The sequence below is a fragment of the Patiria miniata genome, unplaced genomic scaffold (genome assembly GCF_015706575.1).
Source record: "Patiria miniata isolate m_02_andy unplaced genomic scaffold, ASM1570657v1 HiC_scaffold_5, whole genome shotgun sequence".
NCBI classification, from domain to species: Eukaryota; Metazoa; Echinodermata; class Asteroidea; order Valvatida; family Asterinidae; genus Patiria; species Patiria miniata.
The window spans coordinates 26,000,490-26,019,452 of NW_024037072.1; the positions used below are offsets into that span (position 1 = coordinate 26,000,490).

The following is an 18,963-nucleotide window of genomic DNA, read 5'->3' on the forward strand; positions in this document are numbered from 1 at the left end:
TGCTGTCGTAGTTGCTCCTAATCATTCCAAACACTGTACTTAGTGCAGAGTGTAATAATTAGATTATTTAATTCAGGGCGATTCACGAGCAAAAGTCTGAAACGGCTGTTACATCAAAATAACTTTTTTTCCAGAGGTCGGTATCTAAATCAATCTGATGTGATTCACAGGTGTTCTGTGAAAAAAAAAAAATCATTAGTATTTTTATTAAAGGTGAAATGTATGCAAAACAGGAAATTAAAAAAATACTTATTTTGTATCATTTTGTCCTTGTATAATGTATCAATGTCCTACAACGATAAGAACACCCCATATTAACTATGTGTACCTAAGCTTCATTTATGTACATACATGTATTCCAACATATTTTAAAAATCAAATCTTTTAATAGAAGTTTAAAATACCCATAAATAATCTGTGATGCATTGGGCAAATGATCCCACTATTGCAAACAATTCACCACATGCCTTGCCACATCAGCTGCCCAGTTCATACTTTCAAAACATATGCACCATACAATCATGAATGCTTTCAATTAGAATACATACCATGGTAAAATTAAAATGAACACTACGCTTAAAAGTATTTTTGAGCTTTTCAATAAACCTTGGTCATAATTTGCAACAAACACGTATTATTGGGACAAAAACATGCGATGATGCAACAGGCACCATTCAGTGTGTCACCAAACGTTTTTTGCCTTGGAACATTTTTCAAATTTTTAGCCCACTTCCTTTATATATCATCCTGCCATTAATTACGTAATCATTCCCGTGCCCTTGTTCAAAAGGAAAAACGATTATGATCACATTTGTTGACTGCTTTCTCATAAGTTGTTACAAACATGGCCTCTCCATGGTGGGCTTAAGGCTGCACACTATATTATCAATTGCTCTTATTAAAAGACATACATTTTGATTATTCTCAGCAATATGGGCTAAAATTGAATATGGACTAAAATACGTAATATTATTTCGTTAGATTTTTTTTTTTTAAAGTGACACTAATATGGGTAGAGGCGTTATTAACGCCTTGCAGTGGACTAGTTACCCATCCCATCCCTATTCATAGTGTGAAGAGATTATATTGTTTCAGTGTGAGGGGCTGGTTCTTCCACACTTTCCTCTGTAGCCCAAACCTCGAGTGGCCTTTGACCTTGTGATGGGCGATTTGTATTTAAAAAAAAAACTTAAAAAAATATAATGTTTTGCACACTTGATTCTTGGCTGGAAAGCACAGTGTTAACTAGCATGACAGCAAACAATTCGGCTTTAAAAAGATTGTCCATTTAAGAGCACATTTGATGTCATTTTTAAATTCAAAGTGTGTGCACAATGTCATGGGAACCAAATTTTTTGTTTTTTTGATTGAAATCAGCATGAAGGTAACACATTTTGCTGTCTTAGTCATCAAATGTTACAGATCACATCAAACGTGAATGTAAACCTACACCATCCACACTTAAAGGGAATATACATCATTTGCTTTTGCTGTAATTTTCAGAAATGGATAGAATTGGGGGGTTGGAAATATATAGCAAATATAGTTACACTGACTTTTTTGAGGTTTTGGGTTCGAAAATGCTATAAAAACCAAGAAAAACAATCATTTTCCTGTAGTCTGGTTCCCTGACTCCATATAAGAAGAAACAGAGCAGTTTACATACATTGGGGAATTGTAAGGTCAGGGAACCAGTCTAGCTGGCTTGTACCCGTTCATAGGTGTGAAATCGATTGCAAACAAGTGCGATGGTCAATTGGGGCCAGTATTTGAAAAAAAGCCAGTTTTTTCCAATGCTGGTCGGCCGACCAGCGTTGGAAATTGATACAAAAATACCACTTTTCTTGAAAATGACAGTATACCAGGTGCCATGATTTTACAGGATGCTTTACACTGTCATTCACTAACAGTCCAGCAAGGTATATCAAAATGATTTGGTAGTTTTATTTTTTGATGTTTGCAAATGTTGTATTTTCCCTTTAATGATTCGTTCCTGGCCAACTGGATTCAGTACTTCTTTCTTCCGGTCGTCGATGTCTCGCGGAACTCACACTGTGTCCTCCTGGCCTCATGAGGTCACTACAAGTTGACATCCTGACCAAGAACCAAGCGACCTTTCAACCTCCACGCATCCTGCAGTGGAACATTTGTAAGATTTACAATGGGGGGAATAACAAGAACACTCAGTGCATTTACAGATATCAGGGGGTTTTTTTTTGGGGGGGGGAGGGGGTGACATACATTTGAGGGAGGGGATACATACACGTCCCTGTATTCCTTGCGACCCTGGCAAGGAGCATCAGTACTGAACATTAAATCCCAAAAGATGTAATAAATGCTGTGAAAGAAAAGGATCAAGAACTTGATTTGAGTTGAGGTAATATACCCCAGATGAGGACACCAGACTTGTAAGCAAGCCATTACAAGTCATAAAAGTCAATCACAAGTCGTACATCAGGCCCAATTTCACGGCGCTGCTAGGCAAACAAATTTGCCTAGCACAAAAAAGCCTGGCTTGTAAACACAGTTTACCAGCCAAAATTCCATGTGATTTTCATGCTATAGCAAACAACAGCTGAACACTTATCACGAACAATATACATCACATGGAGTTTTGGCTGGTAACCTGCTTTTTATAAGCCAGACTTTTGTTTGTGCTAAGCAAATCTGTGTGTTTCCCAGCGCCGTGAAATTGGCCCAGGTCTTCAGTCAGGTGACAAGCTATTCTACATCCTGTCTGGTCTCAACTTGTGATTTTACTGTTGATAGGACGGATACTGATGAACGGCACCGTTCTCAATCTCCAGAGCTCATCACAGGTAGAGTTCAGAAAAATTTGTGTCTCGGAGCAAGGAAGTTAATGAATCAAAAAAGGGGAACTTAACACTATCATGTATTCTAGCCTCGTCCACTAAAAATGTTTTGAGTTTTGTATAAATGCCGTCAATGTTCACCTCAAATTTGAAGTCCACGTCCCTGCCGAATTTCCTCTTGGCTATCGCGATCACTTCATCGGCAATGTTCTGTTGGATGGTCCCCTGCACATCAATGTAATGGCACTCCGATGCTGCGTAGTGGCAGGAAATTGCCTGAAGAAGGGGGGGGGGGAAAGTATCGAAACAAAATATTTCCAACAGAACTAGGCAAGGATGGGGATCTCCGGTATAAAGACATATTAAAGAACTGTTTTCTGTACACGAATTTCTCAAATAGAAAATGAAAATAAATATAAAGTTTGATTTTCAATAAGGAGCACATCCACTACTAACAAATAATGTTTATCAATTACCATTTACCACAAAAATATCGAACAAAACCCAAATATTTTTCAGATCTTCTACAGCGCAGAGTGTAATAAGTGCTTTTGTTATGCCACTGTCTTGAATACTGTGGTTTCATCAGACTAGAAAGATCACGTGTTAACTTCATGAAAAAGTCATGGCACACTCCCTGTGGGATATCGATCACGTACGTGATATGGAGTGTGCTATGACTTTGCACGTACGGTACGTACGGTGTAAAACGCTTGTTTCGTTGGTACTCACGCTATTTTCACCATGTTTTCACACGAGTGGGAGAAGCGAACTAGCAGACGATCGGCTGTTTTGAGCACGCGACATGCATGTGAGTTGACATTCAATTGTCATGATTGTTGTGTTAACTGCTGTTTGTGTTCGTGGTTTTTACATCAAATTCCAAAGAATCCTAGACAGAGGTATAACAAACCAATTGCTGACCGCTGTGATGTGGGAAATGACGTTTTTAACCACCTCTGGGCTCAAAGCACCCTCAGCCTCGCCTCGGGTTGCTATGCGCCCCTCAGGTGTTCAAAAAACGTCATATCCCACATCACAGCAGTCAACAATTGTTAATCAGTCAAAAAACAGTTTCCATAGACGTTTCCATATGACTTTGTACGTACGGTACATCCTGTGTGAAACGCTTATATCGTTGGTACCCACGCTATTTTCACCATGTTTTCACACATGAGTGGGAGCAGCAAGCTAGCAGACGATCAGCTGTTTCGACATTGAGTCAAAAAACAGTTTCCATAGATGTCGTTTTCAAAAGTGATTTCTCATAACTGCACGAGAAAAAAAAAATCAATGTCCACACAGGGTATGTAAAATGTGTGTTAACGAGTTAATCGCAGAGTCATCGCACATGAAGCAAAGTGGGTGGCTTGCCCGGGAAGCGTGGGGCGGTCGGCGGCTAAGTGAAGCCTCATATCTAAATAAACAGGACATATGAGTTGATGCCATCTAGAGCTTGAAGGTCACACACATACCTTTCTGAATCCTTGGGTGCGGTTCATCCCAGAGCCGTGAATCAGGAGTGGATGGAAGAAGACAGTGTCGCCCTTCTCCATGACGAGATGGACGCGAGGGTGATCAGGGGAATAGTCACGGATACCGTGATACATCTTATTCACACCGCCCTGAAGAAACATGGACAGAAGAAAGCTATAGAATTAGATGCTTGAGGGAAAAAAAGGCAAACGTTTACACTCTCTTCACCAGAAACCATAAAATTCATGACATGAAGTCTGAATTAACGTGCATGACTCAATTCTAAACAGTCCATTATTTTCAGGCGTGGCTCTCAGACTCGGACTCTCCTTTATGACTCAGGACTTGAACTCAAACTCTACCTGTATGACCTATGACCCAGGACTCCGTTTCGAGAGTGGTGACTAGACTTCAGCCTTATTACTCAGGACTCAACATGCAAGACTCAGACTCGATTTCATGACTTGGGATTCCAACTGTCTCATGCTTCATTTAAACTGTAGGCTTATTACTCAACACTCAGATATGGTCTACTCTTTGGAGCGATGACTCGGACTGGACTCAACCTGTATAATTTACCACTCACATTTGATTAGTTCCAGAGACATGGTTACTCAGACTCAATGTTCATAGACTCAAAAACAGGCCTAGAAAAGACAGTACAAGAATCCAATCTACCTCCCACTTTGGGTACTCGTGCTGCAGTAACTCAGTCTTGTGCGTGCCAGGTAGCACCACCAGGCAACCGTTAGAGCGATCTACTCTCTCCATCGCTGTCCAGGAACACACGATACGCTCAGCTGGTCTGAAGGGGAAGTAGTAGAGGTCCTGGTGCATGGGATGACGGGAGGACTTGGTTCCTGGTCGATAGGTAATAACATGTATGTTTGAGTGCGATGGTAAAAATAACTGCAACAGGTGACAATTGGAATGTCACCCAGTGGAACGATATGATTCCAACTGTCACTGAATGATAGTATTCTTTCCATTGCACGAATGTGAAACATTCCGTACTTGTTTTATACGATGTCTGAATAAATCCTCGTCGTCTGATTGGTAACTTTGTAAACTGGTACTATGACTTTAGGCATCAGCTGGCGCGATCACAACTGTGTGAAAACACCACCAATAGTGTAACCCTGCAATGGAAGTTCTCCTTACTGTGGATTGGAACTTCTGTTTTTGAGATGGGCCGGGCCGGGCCGCGCTGTGCCTTGGGACGAATAATTCAATGACATTATGTGATCAACGACCCGCCAATCAGATGACGGGGGTTTATTCAGGCATTGTGAAGTAAGTGGGTCATTCAGTTGAAATGTAGCCTCACTCTTTTCCCACCTTTTGTCTCCTCATTTCTTGGTACCGGCACTTTCTAATAACCATTCACTTCCCTTGATATTAGCAACAGGGCACTGAGCTCCAATTTTAATTACACTAACCCTCCTATGGAAACATGCATTGTCAGCCTGGTTATGACTTGGGTCAATATTGGTCAAGACCCCAATTTGTTTGTACACAGTAGGCCAGGAGGTGAGAAAGAAAATTTTGACCATTGGTGACCTCTTAAGCAAGAGGAGGGTTCTAAGGTACACTTACCTGATGGAAGTACATGTTTTTTCTCTACCTACATGTACATGTGCAAGGGCAACACTCACAATGTTTACGTTGATTGCGAAGAGCAAAACACAACAAACAGGCAAGCAAAAACAAGAAAACCACACACTATGTGGCAGCATGTACTTTTCAATCATTGGAAGTATGATGTGAGATGACAAGATATATCTCACAGTATACGCTGTACATTAGCAATTTACATATTTACCAGGATCTGGTGGCTTGTTGATCAGCATAGTATGCATCGCTTTGATGTTACGCCCAGTGAAACACTCGACATACTTCAAGATCTGAAGAAATAACAAACCCAGAAAAATGGGCTACATTTACTAGTGTTGTTACCGGTTACCCTTTTGAAAAAATCCAACACATATTTTGATAAGCCTTAATCCAAAAAAGTGCATTCTCAATACTCACTACTCACTAGTGCTGTGCTAACCCGAAACCGAAACCGACCTCGGGTCATCATTTTAGTCGGGAACTTGGGTCGGGTCGGCTTTGGTTCTCGTGTTTGCAATTTTCTGGTCAGGTCGGGTCGGTTAAGCCATTTTGGAAAAACCCAAAATAAACCTAAATAAACCGAAGGAAACCTGAAACAGTTGGGAAATTGACACGGTGCAATATTTAGTCTTTGTGCCCGTTACTACCAAAATTGTTTGCGGTCTATCACGCACGGTCTATAACATGTAGGCCCACCAGTACACGTACATGAAGGTCATGTTGTGTGTACCGTACGGGAGGACTCAGTTACTGAGACACGACGATTTTCACACGACACAGGTAAGTCCAGGCGCAAAAAGCAGACACAGTTACCCAATACGGGTTAGTTTTAGGGAGTTCAGATTGGTTTTGGTTCAGATCGGTTTTGGTTCAACTTTGTAAACATTCTACTCAAGATATTGAGTGCTACAGGTCCTAGAATATTAAATTAAGAATACTACTCTCATATTAGGCCCCCCCAAAAAAAGTCGGTCTCTGGTCAGCGCGCGCATCGATTTTAATCATGCGCGTCAATCTTTTTTTTTTCCCAAAATGTTCCGCGGTAGCTCCAACAGCTCCCTCTATTGCCGCACCTCCTCCTTTTTTTTTACCAAAGAGCACCAAGGAATGGGAAATTGCACCAAGGCAAATGATCAAGAACACCAAGGCAAAATATGGAGGACACCAATGTACATGAGGACACCAAAAAAGCTAAATAGTACCCCACCTTGTCTGTACAATCCAAGCTTGAAGAAAAGAAAAAAAAAAAAGAAAGGAAAAAAAAAACAAGTCAGGTGTGTTTACAAACACAAATGCCCCGCAACCGTGACTGTTTCCATGACATAACACCACTCTAACATCAACTTACATGTACCTTGGTCACATGGAACATTCATTGACAGCATTAGTGTCTTCTGTAGGTTTTATATGAATTAATCCCTAATCCCTATGATCTCAGAATAAATACAAGATTTCTATTGTTTTAGCCACTGTGACCTTGACCCTTGACCTTTCGACCCCCAATGCGATAGGCTCCTTAGGATTGCCAAGGACAATCCACAAACCAAATTTGAAGTTCATATGTAAAGTATATCTCAAGTTATCACGCTGACAAAATTTCTTTTGTTTTTGCCACTGTGACCTTGACCCTTGACCTTTTGGTCCCAAATGCAAAAGGCTTGTTAGGATTGCCAAGGACAATCCACAAACCAAATTTGAAGTTCATATGTAAAGTATATCTCAAGTTATCGCGCTGACAAAATTTCTATTGTTTCAGCCACTGTGACCTTGACCCTTGACCTTTCGGCCCCAAATGCAATAGGCTTCTTAGGATTACCAAGAACAATACACAAACCAAATTTGAAGTTCATATGTAAAGTATTTCTCAAGTTATCGCGCTGACAAAATGTCTTTTGTTTTAGTCACTGTGACCTTGACCCTTGACCTTTTGGCCCCAAATGCAAAAGGCTTCTTAGAATTGCCAAGGACAATCCACAAACCAAATTTGAAGTAAAGTATTTCTCAAGTTATCGCGCTGACAAAATTTCTATTGTTTCAGCCAATGTGACCTTGACCTTTCGGCCCCAAATGCAAAAGGCTTCTTGGGATTACCAAGGACAATCCACAAACCAAATTTGAAGTTCATATGTTAAGTATTTCTCAAGTTATAGCGCTGACAAAATTTCTATTGTTTCAGCCACTGTGACCTTGACCCTTAACTTCGGCCCCAAATGCAAAAGGCTTCTTAGGATTACCAAGGACAATCCACAAACCAAATTTGAAATTCATATGTTAAGTATTTCTCAAGTTATCGCGCTGACAAGATTTGTCCGGACACACACACCCACCCACCCACACACCCACCCACCCACCCACACACCCACCCACGGAAGGACAAGGCGGAAACAGTATGCCCCTTCGGCTTCGCCGCGGGGCATAAAAAAACAGCCGCATCGCCGCGTCAATTCCGGAACTTTGGTCTGACCAAAGACTGAATATTTTTTTTTTTTGCCTTATGGGTAAGTTCTCTAGTGAACATACATGTACATGTACGTACCTCTGGCAAGCGACAGTACTCAAATAGCACAGGATCATTCTGGTACTCTTGGATCTTAGTGACGGCTTGCTCTCCTTCCTTGAACTCTGACTTGACAATGGCAACATCCTGCATAACCACCATCCCTCGCGAGTCTACTTGTCGACTACAGATGTCTGCAAAACGTTGCCTACAGGAAATTAAACAAAAAACAATAAAAATGCTACGCATCTTGATTTAAAGAGCTGGCCGTGACTTTGTGAAATTGATTGTGTTTTTTTTTAACTATTTCTGTTCTTTTTCATTCATTCTTTGCAATAGGTTCTTAATGCAAGCAGTGCCAACCCAAGAGCCATTAAACGTATTTGAGGACAAATGCAAAAGTGCAATTGAGATACCAATTGAGAGACTTGAGACCAGTTGAACATGTTGAAAGACTTGTTTTGTTGTTGCTGGGCATCATAATAAAAGTAAATTGTAAATTAAACCATAACTCCCCGAGACCCTCAAATTCAAAAAATGGTAAAGCCCAGGTACTTGCATTATACATTTTTCTAGTAATCGTTAACGATGCCATGCCCTCAACAATGTGTTTGTTTTATAACAAAAGACTTTTTGTTTCCATTTCGGGCTTTTACGTTGCACAAAATAAATCCGCTGTACAAGTAGACTGGACATTTTCATTCTCTACATTATCAATGTTTTTAATTTGAAAATATAAAGAAGTAACATGAGTCCTTTCTTTCATGATGTCTCATTTTGTAGTGAAGTAAAATGTCCAGCCTCTCAGATCTGACTAAAAGTGTATATTTGAAAGATACATGTACATTGCAATTTCCCCAAAAGGTCACTTGTTTTTGTGTCTAAACATGGGTACAACTGGAAAAGATACCTTATGTCTATATGACATTTACATACAATCGTATGATAAACAAGTATTGATCAAAGGCCACATTGTCATCTATAGTCATCCAAATTGGAGGCAAAGTCAACAAAAGATCTAAAAATTCACATCTAAATTAGTTCTGAATATGTGACCTCTAAATGAATTTATATAAAAAAAAAACATTTTAAAATTAGGAGGGCGTGACGCTCCGGTCTTAAAAACATCAAACCCTCTTAACTTCGTTGATTTGCATATTTCAGGTCAATCCAGTCAACCCTCCCTTTGCTTAAGGTCACCAATGGTCAAAATTTTCTTCCTCACCTCCTGGCCTACTGTGTACAAACCAATGGGGGTCTTGACCAATATTGACCCAAGTAATAAGCAGGCTGACAATGCATGTTTCCATAGGAGGGTTTTAAGCAGTTTGCAGCAGTTTCATTCATTTCAATGAAAGGAAATAAAATATGTCAAAATGCCTACTGCAGACTTTCCAAATTGTCATAACAATTCAATACTTGCCTACGCTTTGCTTATCAGCTCACATGACTGCTCGCAATCAGGCCACCAAAATGAACTTTGGAATCCAAGCCTGTGCACACTTCCACACAAAGTTTATGTGGCAATATTTGACAAATCAGCCCTAATTTGTTGAACTTTGTTTCTGCCTTTGATGTCATTCTGAAAACACTGTCACAAAAAAATGTGCTGTGAAATTTGCTCAAGTTGAAATATTTTCAACATTAGTCAAGTTTTAATGCAAAAACTTTACGGGAAGTTACGTAGCATTTGCATTCGCTTTAATGTGGTCATGGTCGTGAATCCTGGGGGAGGGTGTTAGCTGTCGGGGGGGGGGGGGTGTATAGCTGTCATGGGGGGTATAGCTGCCAAGGGGCGGGGGGTGGGTGTGGTTTAGTGCAGCCGCCCAAGTGGTGGGGGGGGGGGGGGGGGTACGGAGGGGTTCACTCCCTCCTTATAGATCCACCACTGGAGTCGGAGAGTTACATACCTGTACTGATCAATCTTGTCATGAGGTACCAGGTTCCTGATGACTAGGAAGCCATCCTTCTCATAGGAAGCCACTTGTTCTGGTGTCAGTAATGGATTGGGTATGACATACTGAGTACCAGGTGGGCTGATGACTGAGACTGCACTGGTCTCATTCCTTGTCTGTGATAATGCCGTCAGTTAAGGAGTATTCAATTCTGCACATTGTGTACATGTACAAAACGTTTGTGCAAAGTAAGTCCAAGAAAAAAACAGAAACCACCTCCTGGGGGGGGGGGGGGGGGGACGGGGACGACGACTCGCTGGCATGTGGCATGCACTATCAATGCATGAATGTACACGTACATTAAATGTACCACTTGTAGCAGTGCAAGCGGCAAAAGCCGAATTTAAAAAATGGTGGTGTTCGGACATGGTTCAAAATTGGCCAAGTGTTTCCTTGTGTGGCGCACTTGAACAATTAGCATTTAAGGATTTCTTTGTAAGGTTGTTTAATTCTGATAAACCATCATTATCTACACTCCCGTATCCTTCCACAAGTTTGGCAGCTATGTTTTTCTTATTTTGGGGCAATGTTAAAAGGGTTCATTGTGCACTTTTGGAAAATCATGGGCACCACAATACAAATTCTCAGTTCAACTTTGTAACGGGTGCATATTGAGTGGTCTAACACTGGTAAAGCCAACAAAAAAATGGTTCTGCTTCCGGTATTCCTAATGTACCTACCAGTGTTGTAGTCGAGACCGGATAGTCCGAGACCGAGACCAAGACCGAGACCTGAAGATTCGAGACCGAGACCGAGACCGAGACCAGCCCCTTCAAGGCGGACCGAGACCGAGACCAATATGGTCCGAGACCGAGACCGAGACCGAGACCGCTGATAATAAATAACAATAGTCGAAATAAAAAAAACAAGACACGTTATTATAGTTGAAAAATGTAACCTTTCTATTCACAAAGAATACAGACCAAAATTTTGACCAGTGGCAATGTTGACAGATTGATACATGACACACCTTACTTGAGCAAAAAGCAGTTACACTTAAGAAATATGGGCTTTGACATGTTGTCTGCACCCAATCGTAAAAAGTTAAAGGTAGATGTTTCATCTGTTATAGGAACTCGGATCCTAAACTCCACAGTCACCCCCTTGGTTTCAGCTATGACTTCTAACGGATATTTAAAGATGCAATTTTAATTTTACATTGCCCTTTTTTTCCTAAAATAAATTTAGGACTTAACTTCTAACAAGACTTGTGTACTTGATTTTAAAAAATGGGAGCTAGAAAATGTTGAATTAATTTTTAAATTTTTGTCATAGAATGTGGACTTGTACATGTAGACCCACAAGTTGCGAGGTGGTAGCCAGAATGTGCCAGATATGGATTTTTAATTTTTTCTGAACGGGATTTTTAATTTTTGAGGAATAATGGGGTACTTTAAAATGAGCAGCCAGAAAATGGGGTCTCATCATACACTCTCATGGCAACAGTGAGTGGTAACTGGTAAGAGTGTGTGAGTTCAAAGCTGGAAAATCAGGTAGAAAAATTTACTTTTTCTTCAAAATACTGTCCCAAATTAAAGAACATTGTGTGGGGTTGAAAATATAACTAATTTGAAGCACCTCATTTATTATCAGAATACAAAATGCAAGTGATTACGCCCACAGGGGTGGGCTAAACTACACAATCCCCGAAAATGGTTGACCCTTATTGCATAAATTGTTACAAGTTTATACTTTGCTTTATGTGGCCGACTCAACGGATAAATGCCGAACTTGTTCCAAATCGTTCAGTGACTGGTACTGCTGCAGTTTTACATGTACTTTGGGGACTTTCCAATGTGCAGTCGAGTCCAAACCGACCGCGATATATAACAAGCTTGATCTATGGGCTAGCAAATGTTTTAAATAACAACGGTACTGAACGAAGTGAACACAAAGTAATCGATCGAGCTGTAAAAGCTACATATTGCCGGTCTCGACCCGAGACCAGCCAAAATATCGAGACCAAAGGGGACCGAGACCGAGACCAAGACCGAGACCACAGCTTCCGAGACCGAGACCGAGACCGAGACCAGCAAAAAGTGGTCTCGAGACCTACAACACTGGTACCTACCCTATTCTGACAGCCCTACCTTAATTTTTATTGCAAAAATGAGAACAAAAAACACCCAAAACTATAATTATCTACCTTTTACCCTTGACGACTGGCAGACGCCTATGACCAAGCACAAAAAAATCCCCCCCCCAAAAAAAAATTCCCTACCTACCTACCTATCCTATTTTCAAATGCCATGTGATCGGAAGCAGAAGTATTTTTTTTTTGGACCAAATTAATCCAGTTAGCAAATTTGCTAGCATTTGAACAATTTTTTTGTTTTGAGGACAGCATGCCTGTCTGTAATACTCAATAGCAACCGTACTACAAACAAAGTCCTTCAATTGAGGAGACTGTGTTTTATAGCTCCATGGTAATACTAACGACAGAGGCAGTCGGGCTAACCCCCCATCCCTCTTCTTCCTAGCTAGAAATAACTCCAGTTCTAATGCTTATCGCATTAGATATCTGGAGGCACAACTACATTACAAGAACGGGGTCGTAAAGCCAGTGTACATGTAGCGTGAATATCCGACTCCATGAAATGTGGACTCATTGGTAGTAATGCGCACGCGTGAGTACAATACTATGCTATTTTTAGGATCATTTCGGGAGAGTGACTGGTGACCTGTCACGTGCGAGGGATCAACCAATAATGGGAAATTAGGGGTCCGATTTTCATAGGAGTCGGATTTTCATGTGACACCGGCCTCGATTTCCTTGCGCCACGACGGAACCGTCGGCATCAAGCACAAAAAGTATGCTGAGGTCACAAAACTGAGAAATCGTGTGATGACGCGGAACACGCGCCGCATAAGTTGAAATTTTTCCGTCTACTCTTGCGACTGTTGATTTTTTTGAGTGGCGACTGATGCCGATCAACTCAGTATCGTCGCAGATACACTCAGGTTGCAAAAATTCAGCGACTTAAATGTTCCCGACAGTCGTAGCTCAGGCACAGCTGGATCCTGAAAAGTCAGTCGCCAACTGATCTGTGTCGTCCGTCGCAAGGTCGACCTGATGCTGGCTTTAGAGGCCTGATATCCCGGACCTTACTGTGTACATGTATATCCCCAGTTACAATACAAATCTTTCCGGAAATTATATTTTCTGAGCTTTTCAAACAAATTTTCTTTCTTTTTCCTTTCTTTTTTTCAATGCCAACACACTTTTCGTAATTTCAAGATTATTTTCAATATCCTATTTTCGAGATTTATACAAGGGCTTAAATTTACATACATTTATATAAATACATTTTATACATATTTACCTTTTAAATGTAGATCCCAATGATATTGTTATTCTGATCATCCCAATCAACGGAGACAGTTTTTAAGATGTCGGATTTTAAAACGTATGACCAAAAAATTCCCAAAAAATATAAATTACAAGAATTGTGTCTTTTTAGTTGCACCGTAAGTTTTACACCCTCGTAGAAACTAAAAATTCTTATCTATGACATCTTAACTATAATACTGACGATATTGGGAGACCAAGAAAGGTCACCTTTCGGTCTAGCTGGAGTTACCCAGCCCTGAGTTTTATCATTGGGTTGTCATCTAGGGCTGGAGCGAGTTTTTCTCGTAACTTGTAGTATAGGCAAATTTTTTTGGAAAATGTTCAATTTTGTCCCCGTTACACACTAATTGCAACTGCAACTCACCCCAAACTTGCCTGGAATAACCATTACACAGGTCCTTGAAGTAAAAAACGATCCACGATGAAGTTTCAGCCTACAATTTGAGTGAAAACAGGAGGAATAACCGCTAACCTGACAACCTTTCAGGCATGGCCAGGACCGCAATTGGTTTGTGCACAAAAAAAATTGTGTACAATGAATGGCGGTCGATTAACAGGCACAGAGAGCGATCGCTGTCAACTACTCGTTTTGCCGGCTGCGCTGGCTGTTGGCGCATGACGTCACGCGGAAGCGTAACACCCGATGACTGTTTCATGCACTATTGGTTGCGGTTCCAGAACCAAAGCTGTGATGCGAGTGGTAAACCTTACATTAGTGCATGAAACAGTCATCGGGTGTTACGCTTCCGCGTGACGTCATGCGCCAACAGCCAGCGCAGCCGGCAAAAACGAGTAGTTGACAGCGATCGCTCTCTGTGCCTGTTAATCGACCGCCATTCATTGTACACAATTTTTTTTGTGCACAAACCAATTGCGGTCCTGGCCATGCCTGAAAGGTTGTCAGGTTAGCGGTTATTCCTCCTGTTTTCACTGCAATTGTAGGCTGAATCTTCATCGTGGATCATTTTTTACTTCAAGGACCTGTGTAACGGTTATTCCAGGCAAGTTTGGGGTGAGTTGCAGTTGCAATTAGTGTGTAACGGGGACAAAATTGAACATTTTCCAAATTTTTTTGCCTATACTACAAGTTACGAGAAAAACTCGCTCCAGCCCTAGATGACAACCCAATGATAAAACTCAGGGCTGGGTAACTCCAGCTACTTTCGGTCATATTTTCGCCTTCTGCAGGCCCGGAAGCATCTGCCTGCATTTGTACTTAGTAATTAGCTGTAAAAAGCCGATGTTTTTCATATTGTGCCTGAATTCCCGGTAAACATGGACATGGTAAAGCCTTCAATTTCCAATTTTTGTTCGGCTGCTGGTTAAAAGTCGTGCATCAAAGCATACGATCCCAGTGAAAGTTTGTCTTTTTTTAGGATGCATGCCTTGCAAAATATAACTTATTACTTTAAATCCGCCTGCGTGAGTTTTTCCTGGACAGTGAACCGTGTGAGCCAGAGCCTTTTCGAGTCAAGAGTTCATGGGTACCCCCCAAGAATCGTGTGCCAGCCATAGAGATATACGTTCAAGTTATCAATTCCCAAGTCACTAACCCGGACAACTTCCCCCACAGGACTCATGATAATCTCCCCAGAGAGGAGCGCCTGGCTCTCAACTCCTTGCGCTCTCGCACCGACATCATCATCAAGCCAGCAGATAAAGGTTCAGCTGTGGTCATCATGGATCGTCAGCAGTACATTGATGAGGCCCACCGCCAGTTGGATAATCGCACTAACTATACCCGCCTTGACTCTGACCCCACAGGCACTTTCTGTCAAGATATACAACAGGTACTTGACGATATGCGATCACGTGACCAGTTGTCGAAGAAAGCTCACAAATTTCTTTCTCCCTGTGATTGTAGGACTGCCAGATTTTACCTGCTACCCAAGATTCACAAGGCTGGCAACCCCGGTAGACCCATCATCTCCGGTAATGGCTCACCCACGGAACGCATCTCCCTGTTCATTGACAGTTTTCTCAAACCCCTTGTCCCACAGATTTCGTCATACATTCACGACACCCCAGACTTCCTACGCAAGCTTGAAGGAATCAAGGACCAGATTCCCAGCACAGCCATCATTGGGACTTTCGACGTCTCATCTCTGTACACCAACATCCCACATGAGGAGGGAGTTCGTGCTTGCTCCTTGGCTCTGGCCAAGGCAGGACACACGACTCCTCCCATCAGTGATGTTGGCACCCTCATGAGACTTATACTAACGAAGAACAATTTTTCCTTCCTTGGTGAACACTATCTACAGGTACACGGCACTGCAATGGGCACTCGCATGGCCCCGTCGATGGCTTGCCTCTTCATGGGCGACCTCGAAGAACGCATTCTTGCCTCGGCCCCATGTCGCCCTTGGATCTGGTGGAGATATATTGATGATGTTTTCTTCATCTGGACCAGTGATGAGGACAGTCTCTTGACCTTCACTAACCACATCAATTCCTTCCACAGAACCATCAAATTCACATCGGAGTTCTCGGCTCACCAAACCCACTTTCTGGATGTCACCGTCCGCAAGCAAGGCAACTCACTAACCACTGACCTGTATTCCAAACCCACAGACACCCACCAGTACCTCCACTCCTCCAGCTGTCACCCCAGGCACAGCAAAACTGGCATAGCGTTTAGCCAGGCACTCAGACTCAGAAGAATTTGTTCTAATGATTCCGATTTCTCCCGCCATACACAGATACTGAAGAACAACTTGGTGGCCAGGGGTCACAGCTCTCGCCAGGTTCATCGTGCCATTGCCAGAGCTAAATCTATCCCCAGAAATCAAGCTCTCACGGGAAAGGCCCCTGATGCCATGGCCAAACCCATGATTCCCTTGGTTACCACGTTTCACCCCAATCTCCCTCCCCTCCGCAAAATCACTAATGACAATCATCATATCCTCCATACTTCAGATCGCCTTGCCCGCGCCATCCCCAACGGCCCCACATTGGCTTACAGGCGTCCTCGAAATCTACGGGACTTGATTGTTCGAGCTGAAGTCCCATCCTTAGATGCATCCCCTCCCACCCAGCATGGTACTTTCAAGTGCAGTTCCAGATGTGTTGTCTGCCAGATTCATATCCAGGAGTCTGACTCCTTTTCTGGCCACTCTTCTGTCACTACCCACAGAACCATTGGTAACATCACTTGTAACACCTCTAATGTCATATATCTCATTTCTTGCAGGGTCTGTGGAGTGCAGTATGTAGGTGAGACTAAGAATACGCTCAAGAAGCGTTTCTATGCCCATCGGTCAACGGTCAACACCAAGAAACTAGACACCCCTGTTGGTCATCACTTCAACCTGCCTAACCACTCCATTTCTGATATGATTTTGCAGGGCATTGAATCTCTTGGCCATCGCAAAGAGTCAGTTCGCCTCAGCAGAGAGAAGGTGTGGATGAATCGTCTTCGAACTATTCAACCACATGGTCTCAACATCCAACTTGGAAATGATTAATCCTTTTCTTCCTCCATTGTCCTCTGTTACAGATAATCCATCTGGTCTTCCTTGTTTGTGTTAACACATCTCCCACCATCTTTCATCCCTTTCCACCTCTATACTGTCCCCCCCCCCCCCGCATCATCCCTTCACTCTCACACTCTTTTGTCCGTTCCCACTCCCTGTGACCTTTGATCCTTCCCCTTTCTGTTCCCCCCCTGTTTACACCAGACCCCTTGTGGTTTGCCATCTCCCTTTGTTTCTTTGTTCTCTCATCCACCCTCCCCTGCATCTTTCCACACCTTTCCCTCCTAATCCTCCTTTTGTGTTTCTTCTTTCAGCCCTGCATGTTTGTGTGCACCCCCATGTTAATGTATGTATCTCTGTCATTTCTGTTTTAGCCTCTGAAGAAGAACTTGCTAAGTTGGCAACGTCAGGCCACATTAATTTTAAGATTTATTACTTTAAAGTTAAATAAAGAGTGCGCAGAAATAGGAGCGCGTAGCTTTACAGTAGGACTAGTACTAAGAACAGGGGTGTGAGTGACCACTGATAAAAATAGCTGAAAAGGGTGTAAAAAAAGCTGAATTTTGGAAATCTCCTATACTTTTGTACACAGCAAGTGAGGAGAAAAAGCTGAAATCCCAAACAAAAAAAGCTGAAATCAGCTAAAAAGCTGAGATTTCACACCCCTGTAAGAAGTAGGAGGTCTGATGACGAATACAAATCAATTGCATTGAAATACAGCAAGTAAAGAAAGGATACAAGTTCTGTCAATGGCTGCTGTGCTTTATTCGAAGTCCCTAACTGTCGGCGAAGAACCTCCAATCTCTCGGCCGCCATGGTCGCACGATGCAAAAAAGAAGGCAAATGTTTTTTTTTTCTACACCTGCCTTTTCCTTGCTCCATGCACGTACTAACAGTAACACCGTACCAGTCCGCCAGACATGCCTGATGACCAGGGTGACCGTAAGGTCATGGCCAAATTCTGCCAAATGGACTTAAAAAATCTGTCAGATTGATCAAAAATCGGCCAAATTCCCAAGAATTACTCGAAATACACTATAAACACTTGAAATCACATGTACACAGTGGCGTAGCCACCGGGGGGGGGAGGGAGGCGTGGGGGGAGACCGCCCCCCCCCCATGAAACCTTGTCGCCCCCAGTCGGCCCCCCCCCCCACTGAGATTTTGAGTTTCTAAAAACAATTATCATGTACATGACGCCATGGGCGTCAATACTGGGGGGGGGGGGGCCGACTGGGGGCGACAAGGTTTCATGGGGGGGGGGGGGGGACATGTCCCCCCCCCACTTTTTGAAGGGTGGGGGACACAATATCAAATGTTCCCCCCCCCCCAGATTTTTGAACTCATGTCTCATTTACAGGGCCCTATTATGTACTACAATGTATCTTTTGCTTAGAAAATATTGGTTAATTAAAAGTGGTCAGAAATTGCCTCAGATAACACCACAGAGCATTTAGAATCAAATTTTTTTCGGGGCCCTTAAGCGGGCCCCGAACCCCACGCCTAAAGCTCAGAATTCTGGTAGCTGATTCAATGACTCCAACCTCGAAAACAATGTTCAAAAATTTTTCTTATGCCTTTAGCTGAAAAAACCTCGAAAATTATGTTTAAATTATTATCTTTTGAGCTAAGATAATTAGTGGTTAAAGTGGTAAGAAATTGCCTCAGATATCACACCACAGAGCATCGAGAATCCAATTTTTTCGGGGCCCTTAAGCGGGCCCCGCCGAATCCCACGCCTATAGCTTAGAATACCGATAGCTGATTCAATGACTCCAAC

The 18,963-nt window shown here is 42.4% G+C and overlaps 1 protein-coding gene across 1 annotated transcript; it reads right to left on the minus strand.

The window, feature by feature from the left end:
* Positions 1–1,867: 1,867 nt before the first annotated feature.
* Positions 1,868–18,132, minus strand: LOC119740860 (phytanoyl-CoA dioxygenase, peroxisomal-like). The gene is made up of 8 exons (XM_038216313.1): positions 17,922–18,132; positions 10,311–10,471; positions 8,440–8,608; positions 6,112–6,193; positions 4,968–5,149; positions 4,289–4,438; positions 2,955–3,089; positions 1,868–2,133 (listed from the first exon to the last, which is right to left on the minus strand). The coding sequence occupies exons 1-8, from the start codon at positions 18,063–18,065 to the stop codon at positions 2,080–2,082; spliced, it is 1,077 nt and encodes a 358-aa protein (XP_038072241.1). The 5' UTR covers positions 18,066–18,132; the 3' UTR covers positions 1,868–2,079.
* Positions 18,133–18,963: the final 831 nt, after the last annotated feature.